Source organism: Portunus trituberculatus, chromosome 40, assembly GCF_017591435.1.
Source record: "Portunus trituberculatus isolate SZX2019 chromosome 40, ASM1759143v1, whole genome shotgun sequence".
Lineage (NCBI taxonomy): Eukaryota > Metazoa > Arthropoda > Malacostraca > Decapoda > Portunidae > Portunus > Portunus trituberculatus.
Window position 1 is genome coordinate 17,409,192 of NC_059294.1, and position 27,500 is coordinate 17,436,691.

Consider the following 27,500-nt stretch of genomic DNA (forward strand, 5'->3'; position numbering starts at 1 on the left):
AGGAGGGAAGGGAAGTAGTGGTGGTGGTGGTGGTGGTGCTGGTAAAATGTAGGAAGTAGGAAGTGAAAAGAATATTAACTTTCCGTAATTAACAGGGCAGAATGAGTAAGACGCCGCCCGCCAGCCTTTCTATTCCTCCTCCGTGCCGTGCCCGTAACTTGGCAATCCAACTTTTCCATTAGCCGCATCATTTCATAGGGGCGACTCTTACTGAGAAGAAATCACACCACTGATTATTTACGATTTCTTTCGCGGGAGGAGCTTTTTCTTGATACTTTTACGTTCCGTCCACATTAGTCACTCCGCAAAAACAAAAACAAAAATTATATTGAAAAATAGAATTAGTCTCAACTGTGATTGGATGCGAACTGTGAAAGAAATTCCAATCAGTGAACAAAAAAAGGAGACAGTGTTAGAGCAGAGCGTAAAAAAAGAAAACGGGAATGAAATAAATGGGAGTTCACCTTGAAAAGTGAGTCCACTGCTTGCTTGTTGCTTTGTTTGCTTCGCGCGTCCGCCTCACCCACTGCACCGTGAGGGGTATGGATGGCTTTATATGGCGAGGCGTGGGACCGAACAGAAGTTTTATGGGGAATTGTGATGAGACTTAGGGATTTTCAAATAGCTGGGATAGTCTTGAAAGAAGTAGTTTTTAGTGGCTTTTTGATGGGACTTATATATAATGATGTTTACAGAGCTTAATTAGAACAGAGGGAAGAGTTCTTATGAAACTTGTTATTTGAATTAAGGGGATTTTCAAAATAGCGAAGTTAGGGCTGAAGGGGGAGACTTATGGAGCTGTGGTGTAACTCAAAGGTTTTCAAAGAGCTTGTATAGGAATGAAAGGGATTGATTGACTAATTTTAAAAGAAATAAAGGGAAAGAAAAGGTAATACAGCATCGTAGTCATACGGTCCAAATAACTGGGAAGTACTTAAGGAACGGAAGATAGTAACAACTTGATATTCTTGAAAAAAATGTTTAAACTTTAACGGAATTTTTTTCATGATAGTTGTTATGAATTCAGAATCCAATAAGTTTCGTATATTACGAGTACGTACTGTGATGAACTAAAATATTAGCGCTACAAAAAAAAAAAAAAAAAATTCATATAGCGTTATCAATACATTAGGTACCAGATACAGAAATTTGTTGTTTAATTTGGTATCGTTTAATTTGTCCATGGATGAAAAAGTTTAGATATGCAGCTGATATATGAAGTGCGTGCTAATGGGTTATATTCCATTAATTGAGCGAGTTGTGCTCTTTTATTTTAATTTCAGTTTTAGATCATGAATATTCCACTCCACTTGAATAGCACAGTCGTTGTGGTGCGTCCGTTGATATTGGATAGTTTTTTACATTTTGTTGTGTTAACCTTATTTTGTGATTATGTAAACAATGTTGGTGTGTGTCTGTGAGAGAGAGAGAGAGAGAGAGAGAGAGAGAGAGAGCGCCTAAACCTTCCAGCCAGCTAGCCAGCCAGCCATACATACATACAGACAGACAGACAGACAGCACTTCACCACAACCTAATGATACCACCACCACACTAACCATAATCACCACCTCCCACCTTTAAATTCCCTGCTTTATATCACCACCACCACCACCAGTCTCTGCACATCACCGCCTAATAGCACCTCCGTACACATGTTTTGTAGTTTGCTGTGCCCTATTTCTCTGCATCGTCTCCGTGAGCGGGTCATAGAGGCACGGGAAACATTAGTATGGTTGAGGTGAAGCCAGCGGTGTATTACGCAACCCTGTTGATCCTCGATGGCTGGTGAACGGAGGCGAAAAACAGAGGCAAAAAGAAAGGCGGCGAAAAGTTATTAAAGGATTCGAAGCTCGTGAATTGAAGCCTCGGCAATGATGTATTGCCGCTTCGTGCCGACGCTTCTGCTATTATTTCTGACTCTTACCGATGTTTTTCATGCTTCCATGAATCTCTCTCTCTCTCTCTCTCTCTCTCTCTCTCTCTCTCTCTCTCTCTCTCTCTCTCTCTCTCATCGTTTCTGAGACTTCGCTCCACGTCTAACCTTGTTTTCTGCGATACATTTCTTGTTACTTGACAATCGCTTCCTTTTTTTTTTTTTTTACTTTTTACATGAAATGGATTCACGGATGGTATATAGATAGGAAGAGTGAGAGATTGAAAGGTATATGCATACATACATACAGACACACAGATAGCATCCCTACCAGCAGAGCCCAACACTACTACCATAACCACCCTCACCTGCTCCCTTCACTAGATCTGCCTTTTTCATGTTCTCATTTTTTAACGCGTGATAGAGACTAGTTAGTAGATACACAAAAACAAAGAAAATAACTATAAAGAAAATTCCATCCAGTTGCCGCTCCCAAAAAGCTATTGAAAAAAATGCTTCTAACGTACTTTTGCCGATTTCTTTCCGTGGAGTTTTTGAGAATCTTTCCATAAAAAAGAAAAAGAAAAGAAAAAAGTTCAAAGTTCCAGAGTTTACCAGTAAAAGAAGGTATTGCTGGATGCCCGTGTGCTTGCTGCTTAAGGAAGTTGCACGGCGTAGCGTGAAGAACGAGTTACTACGAAGAGAACGTATGTATAATTAAGGTTAGTTAGTTGGGGACCGCTTGCCATGCCTAGTAGTGGTCATTCACGGCCTCACACACCACTATCAGGAAGAGTCCGAATGTTTTATGAACTATTACTAGTGTTTTTTTGTTTTTTTTATCTCCAAATCAATAACCTGCCAGCTGTGCAAAAAAAAACGGACCTAAATCTATTACAAAGACTTTTATTTGCTTTTTTTCAGACGCTTCATTTTATTCTCCATTCTGAACGTCCAAACAAAGAGGCACTCTTCCTTTCCTTATCTTTCATAAGTGATTTCTTACATTTGCAATATCTCCCTCCAGTTTGCTCTGTAATATATCCCCTCACATTGTTGACCTTTACTTCATAATTACCTCCCAGGTATTAATAAATGAGCACCAAGTCGTGTGTTATTATTGTATCGTTTACCTCCATGATGGTTCTTTGTAAAGCGAGAAAGGGGTCGATGTGTTCTTTTCTCTCGTGCATTTACTTATTAATTTGCTAATTCATTATTTTCCTGGTATAAGAAGTGTGGTGTTGAAGCTTTTTTTTTCCCCTCTCTCTCTTCTGACAAGTTAAACTAATTCATGAATTCTAATATTCCTGTCTCTTGTATTTACATATTCATTTACTCATCCATTTTTCGTGATATAAGAATTGTATTGAATCAAGTACAAAAATTTTTTTCACTAAAACGCAAAGTCATTGGTAATTTCACTTATTGCCTTCATTATTTTTCTACGGTTCGATTACATTAAATCAATCAATTAATCATTCAATCTATTCAAATGAGGTTTGAGTACCCTCTACCTCTATTAGTTCAGTGTTTTCCTTTTTTTTTTCTCTTATCTTAGTTTCTTCTTTCATTCTTTATTTGTTAATTGAAATATCATAGAGATGTGTCTCTCATTTCCTAACCATGCCATTGACATCATCTGAGGGCTCCTTTCAATCTTTCTTTTCCTGATTCCTGCTAATCCCACGCTGTTACCGACAAAACAACGGGATGTATGTCGGCAGCCGGATCTAGTGTTTTCAGCCAGCCCTTCGTCAGTATCTTATTTGATGTATGTTGCTATTATTAATAGCCCCTTTTTTCCGAGCAGAGCTTAATTAAGTGGTTGACGGTACGAAGATTGTCTCCGCCTTGTTATTTAATTTTTATTTTATTTTGTTATTGTTATTATTTCATTATGCTGTTATTGTTGTTGTCTGGCAATATTCACATAATCCTGCTCCTGGGGACAAATATTGCAAGAAATTATATGCCAATATCCAGGGCTTAAAAAAAGAATCTAAAAGACCTATCTATTGTAGCATTTAACCATGATGTTTTCTGTTGTTCAGAAACACTTACCTTGGACTTTGGACATTGATCAGAGTTAACCATTCCCGGATTTAATAAACCTCTCTTATTAAGAAAGATCAGTATTCCTAGAGCGCAGTTTATTTATGTTTTATCTTCGCTCTGGTTTTGCTGGCTTTCGCTATTTGGAAGGTGAATGTAAGTGCCATAAAGTGATGACACTTAAAATACGTTCCAGATTTATCAGTTGATATATATTCTCTGTTTACAGAACCCCTGACTTGGATGATTCCAATGTGATTGTCTTTTACTTTCAATGGTGAGGATTCAAGAGACTGATAAGAAAGCCTCATTTATGTTTGTTGGTGACTTCAATGCTCATCATGTTGATTAGCTGAATTCTAAATCACGGACTGATTATCCTGGCCATGCTGCTTATGATTTCTCTTGTCTGTCTGGTTGTGAATAACTTATTCAAGACCCTACTCATGTTTCTGGCAATTACCTTGACCTACTTTGTACTGACATAGCTGGTCTTCTTGATGTTAGTGTTAGTGCATCTATTGGTTCCTCTGATCACAGTTTCTTAAATATTGTAGATCACTTAAAATTTTCTGTGCCTAATTTTTCGTTGTCACGTAAGGTTTATTTAAAATCTGTAGTTAATTGGAACCTAGAATCATTCATATTATTGATCGTAGATTTCCATCAAGTATATTAAATCACGCTCAAAAGACAAAGCCTGGTTTATTGCAGAATGTAGAGAGGCTCTTCAGAATAAGCAGACTGCTTATCAGTTGTGACCCTCTACACGTTCTGGTATTAGTTGGGAGAATTATTGCCATGCTCGTAGAACTGGTGAACAAGTATGAGCTGAATTATGATAAGCACTTAAAGGACGTCCTCATAGGTACATCACAATCTCATAGCTGGTGGGCCTCTTTGAAATCTGTTTTCTTTGGGCGTGACTCAGATATTCCTCCATCACTAAACCTGATTGGGCTTTTGCCTTTCATCCATCAGAGAAAGCTGAAGTATATTCTAGTTTCTTTGTAGCAAACAGAGCAATGAGAAGGTACTTTCACCTCATACTTGTTTTCCCAAACCTACACTTACATCATTTTCATTTTTGGTCTTCTGATCTTTACAAGTTGTTGCTTGAACTTAACTTTTATGGTGGTACGGATCCTCAAGACCTATTTCCATTTTTTTTTTTTTTCAAATGTTGCGAAATAATTGTCACCTAAGCTATCTGTCATCTTTCGTATTTTAATTCGAAAAGGTTGGTCTTCCATTTGTTGACGTATTGCTAATGTTAAACCGATCCCTACAGTATCTTCAGCTACCACTTCTCCAAATGAGTAACTATAGGCCAATTTCCATCCCTTCTATTATATCTAAGGTATTTGAACAATTACTTGCCAAACGCCTCATCTCTTTCTTCAATAATCATAACTTGTTGTCTGCTACTTAGTTTTGTTTTAGGAAAAATCTTGGTATATGTGATGTACTTTTGACCTTGGTGCATCACGTTCAATATTCTTTGGATTCAGGATCAGAAACTAGACTTGTTTCTTTGGATTTCTCTTCTGCGTTTGATGTAGTCAATCATGAAGCTTTACTTTTTAAACATGTCTGTAATGGTTCATTTTATAATATTATACCTGACTTTTTATCAGACAGGCATCAACGTACTGCAATTGATGGTTATTTTAGTAGTTTTAATCGTGTCAAAACTGGAGTTCCCCAGGGCAGTGTTCTTGGGCCTCTTCTTTCATTTTTATACGAGTGGTATGTTTCATGGGATTTCTTCCTATTTCATGGCTTATGCTGATGATACTTCCTTATTTTGCCATATCCCTGATCCTCAGTGTAGATCTATAGTTGCTGCTTAGTTGAGCTTAAATCTAGATTTGATCTCCTCTTGGTGTTGGTGTTGGGGTATGAACTTAAATTCTGCCAAGACCAGTAGTAAAATTTTCAGTCGTTCAAGGACATTCAATCCGCCACATCGTAATATCATAATTAATAACCAAGTAAGCAATTCTTGTAAGTCGTTAAAACTGCTTGGGGTAGCTTTAGATTCCAAATTGATTATTGATAATCATATTAGGATAACCTCATCTCTGATTTCCGAGAAGGCTGGTTTATTGAGGAAATATCGCGCCAGTTTTAATGATGATAAGATTGTTTTAAATTCCTTTTTCTCATTCATTTTACGTTGTTTTGAGTACTGTAATGCAGTTTGGATGCCGACCACTCCATATCATCTAAAGCTTTTCGACCGTTCTTTTAAATTTATAAAGTTTTTATTTCCTAATCTCAATATGCAACTTCATCATCATCGAATGGTTGGTGCTCTATGTTGTTTAAAATTATTAACAATAATGAACATCCTCTTCATAGCGCGCTACCTGCTCAGTTTCTGTCTGTTCGCAGTACACGTCATAGATTGCGATTCAATGTGCTTGCCTTTTAACCAGTTTTCTGCTGAACCAACCAATTTTCCCGTACTTTTATCTCTAATCTGACTTAAGTGTGTAATGTTCTTCCAGGTGAGGTTGTTTCTGAAGTTACTATTGATTAATTTAAAGCAAAAGCTAACACTTTCCTATTATTTTGTTAAGTATTTGTCTTAATTCTTATTTTTACCTTTTTCTCTTTTTTATTCCATTTTTTATTCCTTTCTATTTTTCATATCCATGTTTGCTCATTGGGTTGACTCTGCTTGGGTTTATATCATTTCTTTTCCCCTCATTCCATTTCATGGATTCTCATAATAGCAATAATGATAATGATAATAATAATAATAATAATAATAATAATAATAACTATAATGATGATAATAATAATAATAATAATAATAATAATAATAATGATAATAATAATGTCTTTGCGTAATAGTGAGACATATCCATTTTTTACTTTTATTTATTCGCCAGTCAAAGGCAATACATTTTTCTGCCGCCATGGAGCTTGAGAGGGAAGTGGGCAATAGCAAGAGTCACTCACATCACTCATCCTCACTTAGACACGTTGAGTAAAAATGTATAGCTCGCTTCTGCCTTCCCCGACACGAAGGTTCAAGGCTGACGGCGGTGCTTGGCTTTGCTTGACTTGCTTTACTTCTGCTCTCCCTCGCTCTGCGTCTCTCTGCTTCACTTAGCCTCGCTCCGCTTCGCGGCCCTGCTTAGCTCTGCTCTGCTTCATGGGCCAATCTTGCCTGCTGCTGCTTCTTACGGCACTTCGATTATCATTGTTTTATTTTGACACTTTTATTCCGTTGGGATTCAAATGTTATATCCCAAATGTTAAGGGGTTTATAATTCTTTAGTTACTTATTCATTTCTTTCTTTCAGGTTTTTCTTTCCTTTTTTTGGGTTGAAACGTTCAGTGATCTTTTATTTCTTGTGCCATGTTAATATTTTCTGATCATTGATTTACTTTCTTATATACTTGATTATTTAATAGTTGTATGGATATTAGTTAATCACTTAGTTAGTTAGTGAGCTGATAAGTTTTCTTTAGCTAGTTGATCATCTAGTCGGTGAGTCAAACATTATAAATAATCACACGTCTTATTTTGAAACGCCATAAATATTCCATTCACTTAAGAAATCGTTTTCGTTAGTAAGAGTCTCATCCCCTTGTCACATCCATTCGTCTCGTCAGCTTGTCTCATCCACTCGTCTAGCACACAAGGACAGCGCCTTTCAGCCTGCACCAGTTCACCACTTCACCACCAGCGCTGCCTTTGCAGTTAACTGACGGAGAGTATTCTATTACGCGTGGAGGAAAACATCAACAGGGGTGAGGTGCGTGAACCGAGCGTTGTTCATTCTCTCCAGGTTTGAGCCAAGTATTTTTGTTTCTGGCGAGTGAGGATGCGTGTGTTTCCCTGTTGCGTCTGGGTTTTTACTAGCACAAACACAAAATATGCAGAGATATTTTTTTTATTCTTAAGCGTTTAGATGTAATAACTGGATTGTGTTGTAAGAAGAGCATTGTGCTTTTTTGCCTGCTTTTGTGTAATGTTCTTTTCCTGGTGCTTGTGCTGCTCTGTTTTAGGTCCGAATGGTTCATGGAATGTCCAGAAACTTTCGTTTCATATTCTTAAACGATTGGATGTTCCAACTCTGTGTGTAAACCAAGCGTTATTCCTTCTTGAAAGTTTAAGGGCAATTGTTTCACCCATTAGTAGAGTTGTTTCTGTTGCCTATTTGCATTAATTTCAACCTAAATCCTAAATGTTTGCGTTCTGTAACTCGACTATTTTAAGTGGCTGTAGGGGGAAGCTGAGATCTTTAAGAGTGTTCGTGTTATTGGATGTTATACCTAGATATACTTCGACTGTTAGTAGTAAATATTGTGACTTTCAAGAGAGTTGCACAAAGGATCTGCACCTTTGTAGTAGGTTTCTGCATCAACTTTAGGAAAAAAAAAATTACCATTGAAAACATAACTGATCATTTCCCTGGCTTTCCAAATAATACAGACACCTATAATGTTCCTGGTAAAGAAAAGAAATAAAGAACTTTTCTCTCAGTTTCGCTTGGTAGTGTGAGTGCATGCTGGCTAACTGAATCGGTGTCGTGACCAGTGAATTAATTAATGACGTGAATATTTACGTATTGATAATGTCGCTCACAAATCACGGTTTTCTTTGAATGAGTGGTGATTTCAGGCAAGAAAAAAAATATGATATCCTTTTATCCTTTTCTTGGTTTCCAGAACACTATAAAAGTTTCTTAAAAGGCCACAGGAAAAAAAAGAAGAGAATAAAAGAAAGATGTTATCATGCCGCAGACTGATTCTTTTTTAAATAAAATGTATTTAAATGCATTTAGAAATATTTTGTTGACAATCTTACAGTTTCTCAACATCTAAAGCATTGTTAAAACGATGATTGTACGTACGGACACAGGTAAAGATAAGAAATGAGAATGAAATAGAAGGATCATTTTGTCTCATTCCAGAATATTTACTGTACTTGTACAAAAGTGTCCAAAAATGGATGACATCAACCCATTTTACTATTTTCTTGATATTCAAAGCACCATGAAAAAATGCCTGTACAAAAAGAAAAAAGAAAGAATAAAAAGACAATCTTCCGCTTCCCAAGCTACTGATTATTTAAAGAGTTTAGTACCAAACAACGTCTAAAAATAAGTTGTACGTGATTAAGAAAAGATCAGCTTTTAGTGAAAATTTTCTGGCATAGTTTATGGTTTTATCTGTATTCATGAAACAAACACCGGCGGAAAGTTAGTTGTCGATGCCTTCATGGTAGTTCCCTGTAACGAACACTTGCATACCTATCGTGCAGCCATCGACCATTGACGTACGGCGGTATCCGGGAACCATAACATTAGTGTGGAGGGTTTAGAGCGCTGGTGGACCTCTGCCTCTAGTGTTATGTGTTTCACGCTTGACGGAAGGTTTAATTTATTCTTAACGTGTATTTTCTTTGGCAGCCTCTGGTAATAAGTCATGAAAGAGCAGGTATCTGTGGTCTGGACAGTGCATCAGCGCCTCAGCACATAAGGATTGAAGTGCTGATGGTGCTGCGAGTACTGTAATGTGGTGTGCAATGCAAACTCTTCAGTTCTGCTTCATTGTTTTGCTGATTTTATGGAAACAAAATATTGTCACATCTGTTCATCGGAATGACGATTCGTAGTTAATGATATGTTTAATATGTTCTCCCATTGATTTTCATCATTATATTTCTAGAATACAATAATTTTGATATACAGTGTAAACTAGTTATTTAAAGCACAATTTTTGCTTATTATTTCTTTTATTATTTCGGAAAAAAGATATGTATCCTTCAAAGACCTGCCAATGAGGATTCCGTTTGGGTCTATTAATTTCTTTCCGTAATTTTCATTATAATGATAATTCCTCAAGCTTGCAATTAGGGTATAATACAGTAATTACTTAAAATAGCATAAGCTAAGTATTCTAACAAAATTTCACAGTAATGAGAAAGTATCACATGTATTCTCCTTAGCGTTAACCTGCTACCGGTGACTTGGACGGGACGTTTCTCGGTAGTTCGCGTCCTAAGCACCCCATTACCACGACATAATCCTGCACGAAGCCTCCACACGACGCTAATTAGAACGTTTAATGAGGTGGATCATGGGAGGAGAACGAGGCGGTGTAAGGCGAGACTTGAAATATATTAGTGGCAGGTAAGCTTACATACTAATCCTGTCTATTACCAATGCCCAGTGTCCTTTTTTTGGTAGCAGCAGAATAAGGCAGAGGCGAGGCAGGGCACGGTGGGGTGGATGGTTCCAGATGAGACATGCGTGGTTGTGGCACTCTGCCCTGTTGATATTGGCATTCATAGGCTCGAATAAAGACAGCTGAAGAAATAAAGTAAAGTTTTACATTTTGCATTGACATAAACGACGAGTTAAAACTTGAAATACAGGAAAATGTTCACACACACACACACACACACACACACACACACACACACACACACACACACACACACACACACACACACACACACACACACACACACACACACACACACACACACACACACACACACACACACACACACACACACACACACACACACACACACACACACACACACACACACACACACACACACACACACACACTCTCTTGCGAAGACTCTTGCGAGGACGCCCTATCCACACACACACACGAAAGTGCTACCTTACCGACAAGGCGTGCGAAACAAGCTCCCAGGGGAAGCACTTCAGCAGGCGTTGGAGTCTGACCTAGACGTATATACAGGGGGGAAGAGGGGGGCCATAGGATTCTCCTGTCTCCAAAATAGATAAGATTTGAGCACCGTATAGAACGGAATATGAAGGTGGAGCTAGTTGGCGCTGCCAAACGTACTGTACCAAAACAAACGTAATGTTTTGAAAACCAGAGGTTTATCGAAACACCAATTGGCCTGAAGAGACTGAGTGATTATAATATGGGCAAGGATTTTTCTGAATTTAGAGAGAAAAGAGGTAATATAAGGAGGCTGATAAACTTGGAAAGGGAGATAAGATATATATGATGGAAAAACTAGACAAATTGATAAAAGAAAACACTGAACTAAAAGTGAGATTAGAGGAATGTGAGAAGGTAAAAGAAATAAGTCAAGAGATGAAGAAGGAGATGTAGGAGATAAAGAAACAAAACGATATACTAAAGGCTACATGTTGCGACTATGAAGATTCCTTAAGGAGCTTACAGAAAAAAAATAGAGGATGGGGACGATGAAGTAAAGAATGGAATGGGTGAAAGAAAATTGGAAAAATTACGAAATGCATGGAAACAGGAACAGGAAGAGGAAAAAGTTGAATTTTCAGAGGTATTAAGGAAGTAAATTCAGGAAAAGACAGAAGACACTGTTATACAAGTAATTAAGGAGAAAGAATATCTAGTGGTGGATACAGTGGATAAGAGGAAATGTATCTTAATTTTTGGGATGAAGAAAAAAAATCCAAACAAGTTCATAAGAGAGCCAGAAGAGACAGAATTGGCCAAAACTATTATCAAACAGATCCAGGACAGCACACAGGAGTTGGACCAGGAAGTGGAGGAAGTGATTAGGTTGGGAAGAGATTAGGTGGTGGTGGAGGAAATTATGACAAGAAAAGGGAAACTGGCTGATGATACTGAATTTTAGGATATATGGGTAAAAAGAGATATGAACCCGGAAGAGAGAGAGAGAGAGAGAGAGAGAGAGAGAGAAAGAGAGAGAGAGAGATAAAAAGGACGGAGATCAAGAAAGAGAATTTCTACTGGAGGGTTCTAGATATGAGACTAAAGAAGTGGTATCTTCGGAAGGAGATCATGGAAAAGGCAAGAATTTAAGTTGGACTTATACTAATATAGATGGGTTGTTATCCAGTGTGTTGGAGGTTAGAGATTATTTGAAAGAAAAAGACCGGATGTAATGTGCATAGTAGAAACAAAACTAAAAGAGGAGATCCATGTTAGCTTTAAAGAAGAGGGATATAATAGCTGGAGAAGAGACAGGAAGGGAAAAGGGGGAGGAGGAGTGCTAATAATGGTTCGTGATAATATATGTGTGGAGGAAGTGCAATATGGTGATGGTATGGTGGAAGTAATGGGAGTAACAATCAAAAAAGAGGAATTGAAAAAAGGAAGATCTTAGTTACGTATATGCCACCTAAGACAAATACATGGGGAACTGAGGAACACAAGGGTATGCAAAAAGAGATTATTAAGTGCCTAGATGATATGATAAAAAGAGATGGAAGAATACTATTAGTAGGAGACTTTAACTGTAAAAAAGTAAACTGGAGAGAGATGGAAGTAATGGGTAATGCTGGACAATGGAGCGAGGAGGTGTTACAGTTGACTATGGTAAATACAATGGATCAGTGGGTGGAAGAATCAACACAGTACAGGGGGAAGAAGAACCATCGTTGCTTGACCTAGTATTCACAAAGAAGCCAGAGCCCCTCCCAGCATACAATACCTTAGTCCAATGGGAAGAAGTGATCATGTAACATTAGTGTTGGAAATGCAGGAAGAGGATGGGATAAGATACAGAAGACTATAAAAAGAGATTAAATTATGCAAGAGCAGATTTTGAAAAGTTAAGAAAATTTTTTGCTGATATTGAATGGAGGAACATTATGAATGGAAGGACAATACAGGGGAAATATGAAATATTCCTACAGAAATATAATGAAGGAGTGAAGAAATACATACCTATCTATAGAGTAAAGAAAAGTATACATGCTTGGTACAATGCCAGATGTATAGAAGCTAAAAGGCAAAAAGATAAAGCTTGGAAGAAACTCAAAAAGCAGAGAAATGAAAATAACAGACAGCAGTATAAGGATGCAAGAAATTAATATATTAGAGTAAGGAGAGAGGAAGAAAGAAACTTTGAGAAAGATGTGGTGCAAAAAAGCAAAGATGAACCCAAGCTTTTCTACAAATTTATAAATGGTAAGATGAAGAATAAGGAAACAATAGAAAAAATAATTAAAGGAGGGAAGACATACCAAACAGCAAAGGAAATGAGTGAAATAATGAATGAGAGCTTCAAAACTGTGTTCACTGAAGAAGAGGAATTTACAGAACCAAATAGGACATTGCGTTGCCAAGGATTGCAGGAAATCATAGTGCACAAAGAAGATATTGGAAGACTACTAGATAATTTGGATGTCAGAAAAGCAATGGGGCCAGATGGTGTATCAGGCTGGGCACTAAAAGAATGTAAAGAGAAGCTGTGAGATCCAATTTGGGAAATGGTTACAAGTTCATTAAAAGAAGGGAGAGTACCACTAGAATGGAAAAGAGCCAGCATAATTCCAATATTCAAAAGAGGAAAGTCAACTGAAGCATTAAATTACAGACCTGTGTCACTTATAAGTGTTGTGGAGAAAACATGTGAAATTGTTATCAAAGAAAAATGGGTTAAATATCTGGAAGAAGAACAAGTTATATCGAATAGACAATTTGGGTTCAAGACAGGACGGTCATGTGTGTCAAACTTATTAAGTTTCTACTCAAGAGTAATAGAAGGACTGAAGAGCAGAGATGGATGGGTGGACACATTATAACTGGATATAAAAAAGGCTTTTGATAGAGTCCCTCATAGCAGACTACTTTGGAAGTTAGAGAACATAGGAGGACTGAGAGGAACTTTGTTAGATTGGATAATGGATTATTTGACAGAGAAAATGGGAACTGTGATCAGAGATACATACTCATCTTGGGGTAAAGTAACAAGTGGAGTGCCACAAGGGTCAGTGTTAGCCCCATTATGTTCCAGATATTTGTAAATGACTTACAGAATGGGGTAAACAGTTATATTAATTTGTTTGCTGATGATGCAAAATTGCTAAGAGTAATCAAAACCTGAGAGGACTGTTTGCTGCTGCAGGAAGATATAAACAAAATCTATGAGTGGAGTAAGAAGTGGAAGTTAAAGTTCAATGCCAAGAAATGTCACATAATGGAATTAGGAAAGAGTAAAAGAAGACTGGTATGGAACTATCTGATGGGAGAGGAACAAATAATGAAGACTAAAGAGGAAAAAGATCTGGGAGTGATTATACAGGAAAATTTGAACCCCGAAAACACATAAGATATTTGGATTAGCATATAAAATGTTGACTAATATTAGAGTGGCATTTCAATTCATGGACAAAGATATGATGAAAAAATATATTAGGAGCATGATACGTCCAAAGCTGGAATATGTAGCAGGGGTGTGGTCACCAAGCCCTAAAAAAGATATAAGAAGATTAGAACGGATCCAGAAGATAGCTACAAAGATGGTGCCAGAACTAAAGGACCTAACATAAGAAGGCTGAAGGAAATGAGACTGCCAACCTTACAAGATAGAAGAGAATAAGGAGACCTAATAACAATGTATAAAATAGTAAATGGCATTGAAAAGATAGACAAGGAAGACCTGGTGCTGGTGACAGAAGCTGGAAGGACAAGAGGACATGTAAAGAAGATCAGGATGAGGCAGTGTGTGAAGGATATTGGAAAATACAGTTTTCCACATAGAATGGTGGAAAAGTGGAATGCATTGAGTGATGAAGTTGTTACAGCACATAATGTGCATAACTTTAAAGAAAAATTGATGACAATGAGACAGAACACTATGACCCCCGCTCGAACCCTGCACAATACAACTAAGTAAATACACGGAATGTAATTCGAGGTGTTGTGGCCTCGCTCTCCTAGAGTGTGGTGTGATCTCAGTCCTACCCAAAGATCGGTGTATGCAGGGTCTCTCAAAGTTTGAGAGACCCTGCGTGTATGAGCTCTGAGCTCGCTCCGTAATAGGGAATGGTTGCTGGGTGACGAGCAGGCCACCGTGATTACACACACAAGGTTTTGTTCTTGCTATTTCCAATAGCGCTGATTCTGAAATAGGAAGTGGCAGAACGATATTAACCATATTTGACATTTTTATTATGGTTAAGCTTTATAGCGTTTTAGCCCTTGTGTAAAGAAAAAGAAAGATGATACGAGAATTTTCACATACGATGCTAAGATACATTTTCATAAAACTCAACTCACATCCTTTAACTCATCGCGCCCAGTGCAATTTGAGTATAGAAGCATAAGGAAGCTTCAAGAACCTTTATGCCTACATGTGACTAACCACATCTCGAGTAAGAAATATTTTCATGAATTAAATATACCTATCTATATTCATATATTAACCCTATAGCCACGAATTATGCAATATTCCTTTAAGCTGCTTGTTGATTCTATAGCTTAAAACATCTCAAATAACTTCTCTTCTTCTTCTTTCCCTCTTTTATTTAATCCTGATGGCACCACTGCCATCTCTTCTGTCTCTAAAGCTGAACTCTTCTCTCAAACTTTTGGATGATTCTGGGCTTGTCCCTCCTCCTCCTCCCTCTGACTATTTCATGTCTACAATTAAAATTCTTCGTAACGATGTTTTCCATGTCCTCGCTGGCTTAAACCCTCGGAAGGCTTATGGTCCTGATGGGGTCCCTCCTATTGTTCTCAAAAACTGTGCTTCTGTGTTTGCACCTTGCCTGGCCAAACTCTTTCAACTTTGTCTATCTACTTCTATCTTTCCTTCCTGCTGGAAGTTTGCTTACATTCAGCATGTTCCTAAAAATGGCGACCGTTCCAATCCCTCAAACTACCGCCCTATAGCTTTAATCTCTTGCTTGTCTAAAGTTTTTGAATCTATCCTGAATAGGAAGATTCTCAAACATCTGTCACTTCACAATCATCTGTCTGATCGCCAGTATGGCTTCCGTCAAGGCCGCTCTACTGGTGATCTTCTGGCTTTCCTTACTGAGTCTTGGTCATCCTCTTTAGAGATTTCGGTGAAACTTTTGCTGTAGCGTTAGACATATCAAAAGCTTTTGATAGAGTCTGGCATAAAGCTTTGATTTCAAAACTGCCCTCCTACGGCTTCTATCCTTCTCTCTGCAACTTTATCTCAAGTTTCCTTTCCGACCGTTCTATTGCTGCTGTGGTAGACGGCCACTGTTCTTCTCCTAAATCTATTAATAGTGGTGTTCCTCAGGGTTCTGTCCTGTCACCCACTCTCTTTCTATTATTCATTAATGACCTTCTTAACCAAACTTCTTGCCCTATCCACTCCTACGCTGATGATACCACCCTACATCTTTCCACGTCCTTTCAGAGACGACCAACCCTTCAGGAAGTCAACAGATCACGCAGGGACGCCACAGAACGCCTGACTTCCGATCTTTCTAAGATTTCCGATTGGGGCAGAAAAAATCTAGTAGTTTTCAATGCCTCAAAACTCAATTCCTCCATCTATCAACTCGACACAACCTTCCAGACAACTATCCCTCTTCTTCAATGACACTCAACTGTCTCCTCTTCCACAATGAATATCCTCGGTCTGTCCTTTGCTCATAATCTTAACTGGAAACTTCACATCTCATCTCTTGCTAAAACAGCTTCTATGAAGTTAGGTGTTCTGAGGCGTCTCCGCCAGTTTTTCTCACTCCTCCAACTGCTTACTCTGTATAAGGGCCTTATCCGCCCTTGTATGGAGTACTCTTCGCATGTTTGGGGGTTCCAGTCACACAGTTTTACTAGATAGGGTGGAATCAAAGCTTTTCATCTCATCAACTCCCCTCCTCTGACTAACTGTCTTCATCTTTCTCACCGCCGAAATGTTGCATCCCTTTCTATCTTTTATCGCTATTTTCATGCTAACTGTTCTACTGATCTTGCTAACTGCATGCCTCCCCTCCTCCTGTGGCCTCGCTGCACAAGGCTTCTTCCTCTCATCACTATTCTGTCCAACTCTATCGCAAGAGTTAACCAGTACTCTCAATCATTTATCCCTTTCACTGGTAAACTCTGGAACTCCTTCCCTGCATCTGTATTTCCGACTTCCTACAACTTGTCTTCTTTTAAGAGGGAGGTATTGAGGCATTTGCTCCCCAATTTTGGGTGATGCTTTATCACTTTTTAGAGAGCCAGCACACAAGTGGGCCTTTTTTTATATTTTTTTTTTTTTTTTTTTTTTTGCCCTTGGCTGGCTCTCTCCCCTACATTAAAAAAAAAAATTTGTAACACCGAGACTAATCAGTATATGCCAATCAATCCATACCAATTAGGAACCAGATTCCTATCTTCTTTGATCTTATATCCTATCTCTTTTATCTTATACTATCAAGTTTGAAATCATTAATTTTACAAGTAAGTTTCCAAGATTCTGTTCCTTTGCATGGTTTTGGTACGGGCTACCGTCTTCCTCAACATCATTCTAAGGGGAAGGACAGAGCGAGTATTGACACACTATTATTCTACTTGATGAGCTTGGCTCAAGCCGCGTTAGTAAGACGATAAATTGATACAAAGGTGAATAGGTAATAGATTGATAGTTATTTTTACTCAAAGGAAAAAAAATAGAACTTTAATATGCCACTTCCATAAAGTTTATTATATACTGATAGTTGATCTACTGATTACAAACTTGCTGAATGAAAAAGAACATAACATATCACAACAACAACAAAATACCAAAAAAACATAACAATGTAAGAAAATAAGGTAGTTGTAATAAGTCATCAACAAAGCTGTCAATCCCTGGAAGAGTCAAAGAGGCGCAGCCTCTGGTCAAGTCCAGGGCGATGTCTTGGGGGAGATGAAGGGGGCAAAGTCCCCCTACACCCCCTCAACAACAAGAAAGTACGAGATAGATTTATGTGTAGCGATTGCTGGTTGCTTATATTCGACCAATCATGTAAAGGCTTACAAACTGAAGAAAAACAGACGTTTTATAATCCGGAAAATTCGGTTTTACAATTTTTTTCGGAAAATATCATGTCAAAAAGAATATTTAGGAAATATTTGTATAAAAACATGAGTTTTATTTATAGGCGATACGCATGATATTGAGATGGAGGTAAAATGCGTGAGTCTCATGCTTGATGCGTGAAAGTTGACAAGTATGCATCATGCCTACACATGACAAGTTGAAGTTAAACGGATTTATCAGGATATTTCTATGATTCTACTAAAAAATTAACAGGATATCTATAATACCAACAGACAAAACATTCATGAAAACTCAGCTAATTCTCTCATTGGCATTTGAAAACAGCCGTGGTAGAAAAACAAAGTGTTTCTTAGTACAGATATGCGTCAGTCAGGCAAGCACAGTGCAACGCCCGTACAAGCCTTTAGGGAACTCGATCCTTGACGGCCTTGCGTGCCCCACCTGGCGGCTCACACGAGTATCGCACAACTGCTTGCGAGATACCAGTAGGGAGTACGGAGCCTGAGCTGCGGTTCAAAGCAATGCCTCCCTTCATGCTTGTTTACACGTTCCTCCCAACTCTACCTTACCTCGGTAGGTGAACTGTACCTTGGGCACTGCGATCCTAGGTATGTTTCTGGAGTAATAAAGAGTTTAGTCACGCAGGGATAGGAAAGATCTTTCTGATTTATGTATTAGAATTCTTAATTGCAAATCAGAGGTACAGTAGTGAGAGAAAGGCAGAGAAGGACAAGGACTAGAATAAAAGAGTATATTATATTAAATGAGATCTGAGAGGAAGAAAGACAAATAGTTATTAAGAATACAAATAAACATGTAGAGGAAAAATGAGAAGTTGAAGAAAGATAATAAGCATTTAAAATGTTAATTAATAGAGAGAAAGAATGAAATACACTGAGAGAGAGAGAGAGAGAGAGAGAGAGAGAGAGAGAGAGAGAGAGAGAACAGGAAGTTGTTTTTTCTTATACTTATTCTGAAAAGAAAAGAAAAAAAAAACTAATCTCGCCACTACTTTAAGTAAAGACAATCAACTTTTATTTTTCCTGTGCGAAGTGGAGGAACAAGTACAGTGAAGTGTGCCGGGAGAGGCATAATGTTTTGAAATTAATCTCCTAGCAAGTACTCAACACAAGCATGAGAAATGGAAGCCTCTACATTCTCTCTCTCTCTCTCTCTCTCTCTCTCTCTCTCTCTCTCTCTTGTTAGCGTTCGTGATGTTTCTTCCTTCCTTCCCTTTCTCTTGTTTTTATTCTCCTCCCCTCATTATTCATATTCACCTTCCTCCCTCTTCATTATCTCTTGCTTTTTTCCCTTTCTTTTTTTTTTTTTTTCTTTGTCGCGTCTCTCTCTCTCTCTCTCTCTCTCTCTCTCTCTCTCTCTCTCTCTCTCTCTCTCTCTCTCTCTCTCTCTCTCTCTCTCTCTTGTATTTCCATTTTTAGATATGATTTGATTTTTTCCTTACTTACTCTTCATTATTTCTATTATCTTAATTATTTTACATTTTTCTTTTTTCTTTTTTTTTTTCGTCTCATATAAATACTCATTTTCCTACCTGCCTTCCTGGACTCCATCTAATTTGTACCTCTAACCTTCCTTGCTCTTCCTCCTCCTCCTCTTTCTCTTCCTCCTCCTCCTCCTCCTCCTCCTCCTCTTTTGCTCTCCCCTGGGAAGTCATTAGCTCTAAGTCTTTCCAGCAAGGAGGAGGAGGAGGAGGAGGAGGAGGAGGAGGAGGAGGAGGAGGAGGAGGAGGAAGAAGAAGAAGAAGAAGAAGAAGAAGAAGAAGAAGGAAGAGTTAACCTGGATGATTTTCCTTCATAATATCCTCTTCCTTAGTTGAGCTCGTATTTACAAGAATCCGGCACAAGCATGTAATCTCCGCTCAGTGATAAAAAAGGGAATTGATGAGAAAAGATAAGGACGCCAGTGTGTTTCATGTTTTCTTTCCTTTCTCTCTCTCTCTCTCTCTCTCTCTCTCTCTCTCTCTCTCTCTCTCTCTCTCTCTCTCTCTCTCTCTCTCTCTCTCTCTCTCTCTCTCTCTCTTGTGTTCTTTTTCATTTCTTAATTTATTTTATTTCCATCTGTTATATTTTTCATTCTATTTTTTCTTTCCTTGTTTATTTTATTTTATTTTATTTTTTTACATTATGTCTATCTGTCTGCCTGCCTGTCCTCCTTTCTTCCTTTTTTTTTTTCTTTTGTTTATTCAATTCCTGCCTTTCTTTTTTACATCTTGTTTTCATTATATATAGACATGTGAGTAGAAAGAAGGTAACACACACACACACACACACACACACACACACACACACACACACACACACACACACACACACACACACACACACACACACCTTTTCTCTATTTTTTTCTTTTTCTTTTTTCTTTTCTTTTCTTGTCAGGTTGTTGTCTCCCTCGTGGCGTGTTTCTAGGGCTCCGTTTCCTTCTTTTTCTTGCTATTGTTTCCATTTTTAATCTATATTTACATTTAACTCTTGCTTTTGATTGAATTCCTTAGATTTTTTTTTTTTTTTTATTTGTCGATGCTTGCAGGTTTTTTTTTCTATCATAGTTTCTCTTTCTTTGTCTTTTTTTCTTTTTTTGATATAGCTCGTTCTATCTTTCTCCCTCGTAGTCTTTTCTTCTTTGCCCCTACTTTCTTTACTCTTTCTTCTTGTCTTACCGCTGTCGTCATCTTCCTTTTACGCCGCCTCAACCATCACTATTTTTTCTCCTCTTCGTCCTCATCCTTACCATCCCTTTCAGCTAACAAAGCAATTTACAAAACAAACAATATGCTGCTACTTTTTTCCTGTACCCCTTTATATTCTTGTCATCTACTCCACTAATCTCACTAACGTAAACCTCCTCCTTCAAAAGAGATTGTTTGTATCCGCGTGTTCCGCATGGTTCACTTGAATAACTTACACGCCCGGTAGCTCAGTGGTTAGAGCGCTGGCTTCACAAGTCAGAGGACCGGGGTTCGATTCCCCAGCCGGGTGGAGATATTTGGGTGTGTCTCCTTTCACGTGTAGCCCTTGTTCACCTAGCAGTGAGTAGGTACGGGATGTAAATCGAGGAGTTGTGACCTTGTTGTCCCGGTGTGTCGTGTGTGCCTGGTCTCAGGCCTATCCGAAGATCGCAAATAATGAGCTCTGAGCTCGTTCCGTAGGGTAACGTCTGGCTGTCTCGTCAGAGTTTGCAGCAGATCAAACAGTGAAACACACACACACACCAATCCCCATATGTATATTTTCAGTAAGTATGTACTGCAATTTCTAATAATCCTTATATCATTATTATTATTTATTGTCACACACACACACACACACACACACACACACACACACACACACACACACACACACACACACACACACACACACACACACACACACACAGAATTCCAACAGCATTAGTCAAGGAGATAACCACGCATTACTTTGATGAAAACGATCATTATTTCTTACTCCACAACAGTTATTTAAGTTAATTTGGCTTATGAGAGAATGAAATGAGTCGTTAGATGTAATGAAAGCCAAGTAAAGGAGATGTTGGTGATGGAAGCAGTAGCAGCAGCAGCAGCAGCACTAATAGTAGTAGTAGTAGTAGTAGTAGTAATAGAAGAAATAGTAGAAGTAGTAGTAGTAGTAGTAGTAATATTTTTATGTAAGAGTGAAAATGGCAAATGACAACAAAACAACAAAAAAACACAATGAAGGTACCAGTTTCTAAATAGCACAATCTTATAATAATTATTCAGAAATTTGCAATGAGACTGAAACCTCATTATTAAAACTCAATACTTAAGGTAGCAGTAAAATCAGTATAGACTGATGTAAAGGAGTGTTTAACATCAATTAAACAAGTTTACAATCTTTTAAGTCTTTTGACAAGTTGTTTGCTGAAACTACAAATTCTGCTCTGGAAAAAGGAATTACGTTATGGAAGAAGCTTGCGCCCTGACCACAAATAGACGAAAGAGAACATTTAATAGTAGTTGTTGTGGTAGTAGTAGTAGTGATAGTAGTAGCTGTAATATTAGTAGTAGCAGCAGTAGTAGTAATAGCAGCAGCAGTAGTAGTAGTAGCAATAGTAGTAGTATTAGTAGTAGTAGCAGTAGTAGTTATAGCAATAGTAGTAAAAAAAGTAAAAAAGTAATATCAACGATAATCTTCCTACCTCTTATAGCCACAGAATTTATCTTCCAAATCTTGAGCAACATTAAGTTTGTTTGTTTTTATTTCCAAGAGCACCTCACTCTAATATAACAGGCAAAATTAGAATTACAAAAAATCGTGACATTTTACCCTTTTAAAATTTCCCAGGAGCAAACAAGATTTCTCTCTCTCTCTCTCTCTCTCTCTCTCTCTCTCTCTCTCTCTCTCTCTCTCTCTCTCTCTCTCTCTCTCTCTCTCTCTCTCTCTCTCTCTCTCTCTCTCTCTCTCTCTCTCTCTCTCTCTCTGTCTGTCTGTCTGTCTGTCTGTCTGTCTGTCTGATTCGTTCCTTTTTTTCACTCCTCTCTCTATTTCCTGAATGTGCTTGCTTCTCTTTCTATTATTTTTCATCCTCCTTGCTTTCCCCAACATCTCTCGCTGTATTACAACTTTGAGCAACATCACCACCTTCTTTTTCGCTTGGACACTCTTCCTATGTTGCATCCTGTCGCTGCCGTTCCTTTCCTTCATTCTTTTGGTTTGCAAGTTTTTTTTATTTTATTTTCGGGTTAATATTTTTTACTCTTTCCATATGTCTGCTCTCGCCACGCACTCAGTCTTCTTTCATCTTCTTCCTGTTTTCCATTTGTGTTTCCTCTTCTCCTTCCTCCTCCTCCTCCTCCTCCTCCTCCTCCTCCTCCTCCTCCTCCTCCTCCTCCTCCTCCTCCTCCTCACTTCCTTTCAGCTGTTTCTGCTTTTATCATATTTTCCTCTTAAATCTTTCCTTTCAATATTACTCTCTCTCTCTCTCTCTCTCTCTCTCTCTCTCTCTCTCTCTCTCTCTCTCTCTCTCTCTCTCTCTCTCTCTCTCTCTCTTCTTTTTCGTTCTCTCTTTCCTTTTTCTTGCCTTTTTGCTTTTCTCAAACTTTTTCTTTTTCTTTTTGCTTTTCTTTTCTTGTCTCTTCTTGTCAGGTTGTTGTCTCCCTCGTGGCGTGTTTCTAGGGCTCCGTTTCGTTCTTTTCCTTGTTATTGTTTCCATTTTTTATATATTTACATTTAACTCTTGCTTTTGATTGAATTCCTTAGATTTTTTTTTTTATTTGTCGATGCTTGCAGTTTTTTTCTATCATAGTTTCTCTTTCTTTGTCTTTTTTTCTTTGTTTGATATAGCTCGTTCTATCTTTCTCCCTCGTAGTCTTTTCTTCCTTGCCCCTACTTTCTTTACTCTTTCTTCTTTTCTTACCGCTGTCGTCATCTTCCTTTTACGCCGCCTCAACCATCACTATTTTTTCTCCTCTTCGTCCTCATCTTTACCATCCCCTTCAGCTAACAAAGCAATTTACAAAACAAACAATATGCTGCTACTTTTTTCCTGTACCCCTTTATATTCTTGTCATCTACTCCACTAATCTCACTAACCTAAACCTCCTCCTTCAAAAGAGATTGTTTGTATCCGCGTGTTCCGCATGGTTCACTTGAATAACTTCACACACTATCACAACTTCTATAAAATCTGCTGCTACTCTATTTTCCTTTATATTAATAAGTATTCTCTTTAACCAGGACCAGTTCCTCCCTCTCCTTCTGCAGTGTTCACTAACCTATTATATAACAACAATCTCACAGCATCAGAAAGATATATTAAACTTTCTTTCACTTTGTACCGTAGCCTACTCGTTTGATGCTGTCTCTCTCTTCAACAACGTTCGTTTTCCTTCTTCCGCAGAGTTCACCTGGATCAGCCTCGCGCCATCTACCGCAGCGCCAGCGAGGGGACCAAGTGGAAGATCGTTGTGGACGGCTCCTCTCCGCCGCCCCAACGTGATGGCATCCCCGGCGTTTCCTACGGTAAGTACCTGAAGACCTGTTAAAACCCTCTAAGCCACGCCGGCCTCTCCTTTCTGCTTGTTTTGGGAGCGAGAGGTAAGCACTGCTTGTGTTGCCTTTGTTTCGTTTGACAGTCTTATAACTTTAGTGTGTGCTTTGGTTTTTAGTCTTATCATTTGTGAAGTTTTATTCGAGCGCCTTCTTGTTATTTTTTTGTTTATTGTTTTATTTACGTTATGATCATGTCACAATGAGCTTATTCATCTCTCTCTCTCTCTCTCTCTCTCTCTCTCTCTCTCTCTCTCTCTCTCTCTCTCTCTCTCTCTCTCTCTCTGTGTGTGTGTATATATATACACATACATTCATACAGACATGTATATTTGTTTTCATCTATCCACTACATGTTTTTGTTTTTTTTCTCTATTTTCCACCTGTTGCATTTTTTTTAACATTGTAAATTATAGGGAAGCTTTTCGGTATGTAATTCACCTCGGTCGCCTACTGGTCACCCAGCCAGTCTTCCCCATTACGGAGCGAGCTCAGAGCTCATAGACCGATCTTCGGGTAGGACTGAGACCACATCAACACACAACACACACCGGGAAAGCGAGGCCACAACTACTCGAGTTATATCCCGTACCTATTTACTGCTAGATGAACAGGGGCCACACATTAAGAGGCTTGCCCATTTGCCTCGCCGTTTACCGGGACTCGAACCCAGGCCTCTCGAATGTGAGTCGAGCGTGCTAACCACTACACTACGCGGTGTGTGTGTGTGTGTGTGTGTGTGTGTGTGTGTGTGTGTGTGTGTTAATGTTTAACTTTAGGACAGCACTCTTTTATTTATGTGTTAGGTCCCAGGCAGGAATTTTACCCTGGCCTGGTAATTAAACTTTGCATTTACTTAGAGTATGACAGTAACTGCAAAGGAAAATGTTTGTGTAGGGAAAATATTACATTCTCCTGTGGCTGTTTGGGCGCGAGGGGAGCAGGCAAGTATTCGTCTTTTAATGGCTGGAATGTTTACAGAATCTAGATAATGTTACGGTGGAAAAGTGGAGTTGCCTTGTAACCCAAACCAAAAGCAGCATAACAGTATTTCTTTATGTAAAGGGACATTTGACTTAAACAATAAGAAATAAATCTATAAAAAATCGTCATAGTTTCGCTATTTTGCATTTAATAACAGATTCGTTTTTTTTTTTTTTTAGGAAAAATATAATATATACTAGGTAATTTATGTAAAGCGACATTTTTTTTATTTTAGGAAAAATACTAAGGAATTTACGTAAAGGAACATTTAACTTTAACAATAAGAAATAAATTTATAAAAGGTCCTCATAGCTTAATTATTTTACGTTTAATAACAGATTCGATTTTTTTTCTATTTACGAAAAAATATTATTATATACTAGAGAATTTCAATATCAACTTGTTAAATTGTTCTGATAACAACGTAAAAAAATTATGTAAACCTCCTTGCAAGGTATGGTTACTATCCATACATCAGTAGATCAACGATACATAGGAAATTTAACACCGCGATAATCGGTCACATATGGACAAATAGTAATGAAGCAATTTTATTTTCCCGTTCGTTTTAACATAAATCACTAGGAAAATTGTAGGTTTATATTATATGAATCTAATGAGAGAAAAATATCGATTGATGGCATTATAACAGTTATTATTTAGTTTGATGAGTTTTAAACGATTATAGAATATGAAAAAAATAGACACTGAAAAATTTGAAATATTTTATTATTTAATTTATTATTTAATTATTATTTGTTTCGAAACTATATCCAAAACTTACACCCGACCATTACATAACGCCACGAGGAGGAGCCATGGTAGTCATTATTGAAGTAACTGATATTCTACGATGGAAGCTTACAGACTTGGCCATTGTGTTACTAGGCACGACAACTCTACACCAAAAATCATTCTGAGAAAAACACTCAGGGAAGGAATGAGTGGAAGACTATTATTATTTTTTCCAACACCTAAGAAAGTTTTAACAAGTTCAAGTGTCGAAGTTGAGAGGAAAGTTATTGATAAAAAGATTAGTGAGTGTTTTTGTCTCCGTTCTTTTCTTGCGGTGGCTCGCGTTGTGGTCTCCTGATTCATTGGTCATTTTCCTTTTTTTTTTTTTTTTTTTTTTTTTTCCCTTCTTTTTTTTCCTATTTCTTGTCTTCGTGTCTTTTTCACGTTTTCAGTTTCATTACTTGCTTTGTTGTTGTTTTCGTTGCTGTTCCTGCTGCTGTGGTTATTATCACTACTCTTCTCTTTCTTCTTGTTTTTCTTTTTCATTTTCTTTTCTTCTTCTTCTTCTTATTATTATTATTACTATTATTATTATTATTATTATTATTATTATTATTATTATTATTATTATTATTATTATTGTTATTATTATTATTATTATTATTATTATTATTATTATTATTGTTATTATTATTATTAATATTATTATTATTTTTATTATTGTTTTTACTATTATTATTATTATTATTAGTTATTATAATTATTATTATTATTATTATTATTATTATTATTATTGTTATTAATATAATTATTGTTATTAGTGTGATTATTATAATTATCATCATTAATATTATTATTATTATTGTTATTATTATTATTATTATTATTATCTTTATCATCATTATTATCATTATTATTATTATTGTTGTAGTTGTTGTTGTTGTTGTTGTTGCTGTTTGTTATTATTATTATTATTATTATTATTATTATTATTATTATTATTATTATTATTATTATTATTATTATTATTATTATTATTATTATTATTACTACTACTACTACTACTACTACTACTACTACTACTACTACTACTACTACTACTACTACTACTACTACTATTATTATTATTATCATTATTATTGTTTTTATTATTCTCTTTCTTCTCCTACTCTTCTTTCTGCTTCCTTCTCCTTCTTCTGTTCCTCCTTTTCCTTATTTTTCTCCTCCCATGTCTTTTCACACACTCATCAAAGGTTCCATGTACACGCTCATTCGCCATCACTCTTCACTCTTCACTTCCCACATTGCAGAGACATCCCGTGCTCGTGCCCAGTGCTGCCGAGATCACATTCACCTGGAATCCGCGATTTTTTTTTTTTTTTTTTTTTTTTTTTTTTTAATCCTGTCCCTTTTTTAGCACACTTACGATCGGCATGTTCTCTTCACGTGTTATATATTGATCTTCTGTCCCTGCGTCACTTCACACCACCAGGCAGGACTTGAAACTGACCCCTTCCTTACCTGTCTTTCATTTGATGTTACGTAGATATCATTTTCAGCTTCCGGTGTTATTTTTTTCTTTCTTTTCTGCTTTCTGCTTTACTTCATCTAACCAAGCAATATTTAATTAACTGATCTCTTACTTCTTTCACTTAGATTTCATGTTACGTAAGTAGAATTTATTGAAATATTCACTGATTTTTTTTTCTTTTCGATTTATCTTATTTTGGTATAATAGGTTCTCTTAATTCTTTTATTACTAGATAACTTATAATCACATGGATACATTTTTTAGTTTTTTTTTATTATTTTGTCTCTTGAATAGTTTAATATACTATAATAAGCAAAATTAATCTTCTTTCTTGTTTTAAGAGAGAGAGAGAGAGAGAGACAGACAGACAGACAGACAGACAGACAGACAGACAGACAGACAGACAGACAGACAGACAGACAGACAGACAGACAGACAATAAAAAAAGGCGACTAAAATCCCAGAGAAAGAAAAACCACCAAAGACTCCTTCCCTTGACCTAAGTTGACCTGAGAGACCCATTTCAGCTTAACCCT

At 37.3% G+C, this 27,500-nt stretch overlaps 1 protein-coding gene across 2 annotated transcripts in view; it reads left to right on the top strand.

Annotated features, from left to right (window-relative positions):
* LOC123515956 (alpha-protein kinase 1-like) overlaps positions 1-27,500 on the top strand; it is a 340,039-nt gene that overhangs the window by 281,811 nt on the left and 30,728 nt on the right. For both annotated transcript variants that reach the window (XM_045274896.1, XM_045274897.1), the window contains exon 4: positions 23,566-23,687. In XM_045274896.1, the coding sequence (XP_045130831.1) occupies positions 23,566-23,687 (122 nt within the window). The remainder of the gene's footprint in view (positions 1-23,565; positions 23,688-27,500) is intronic.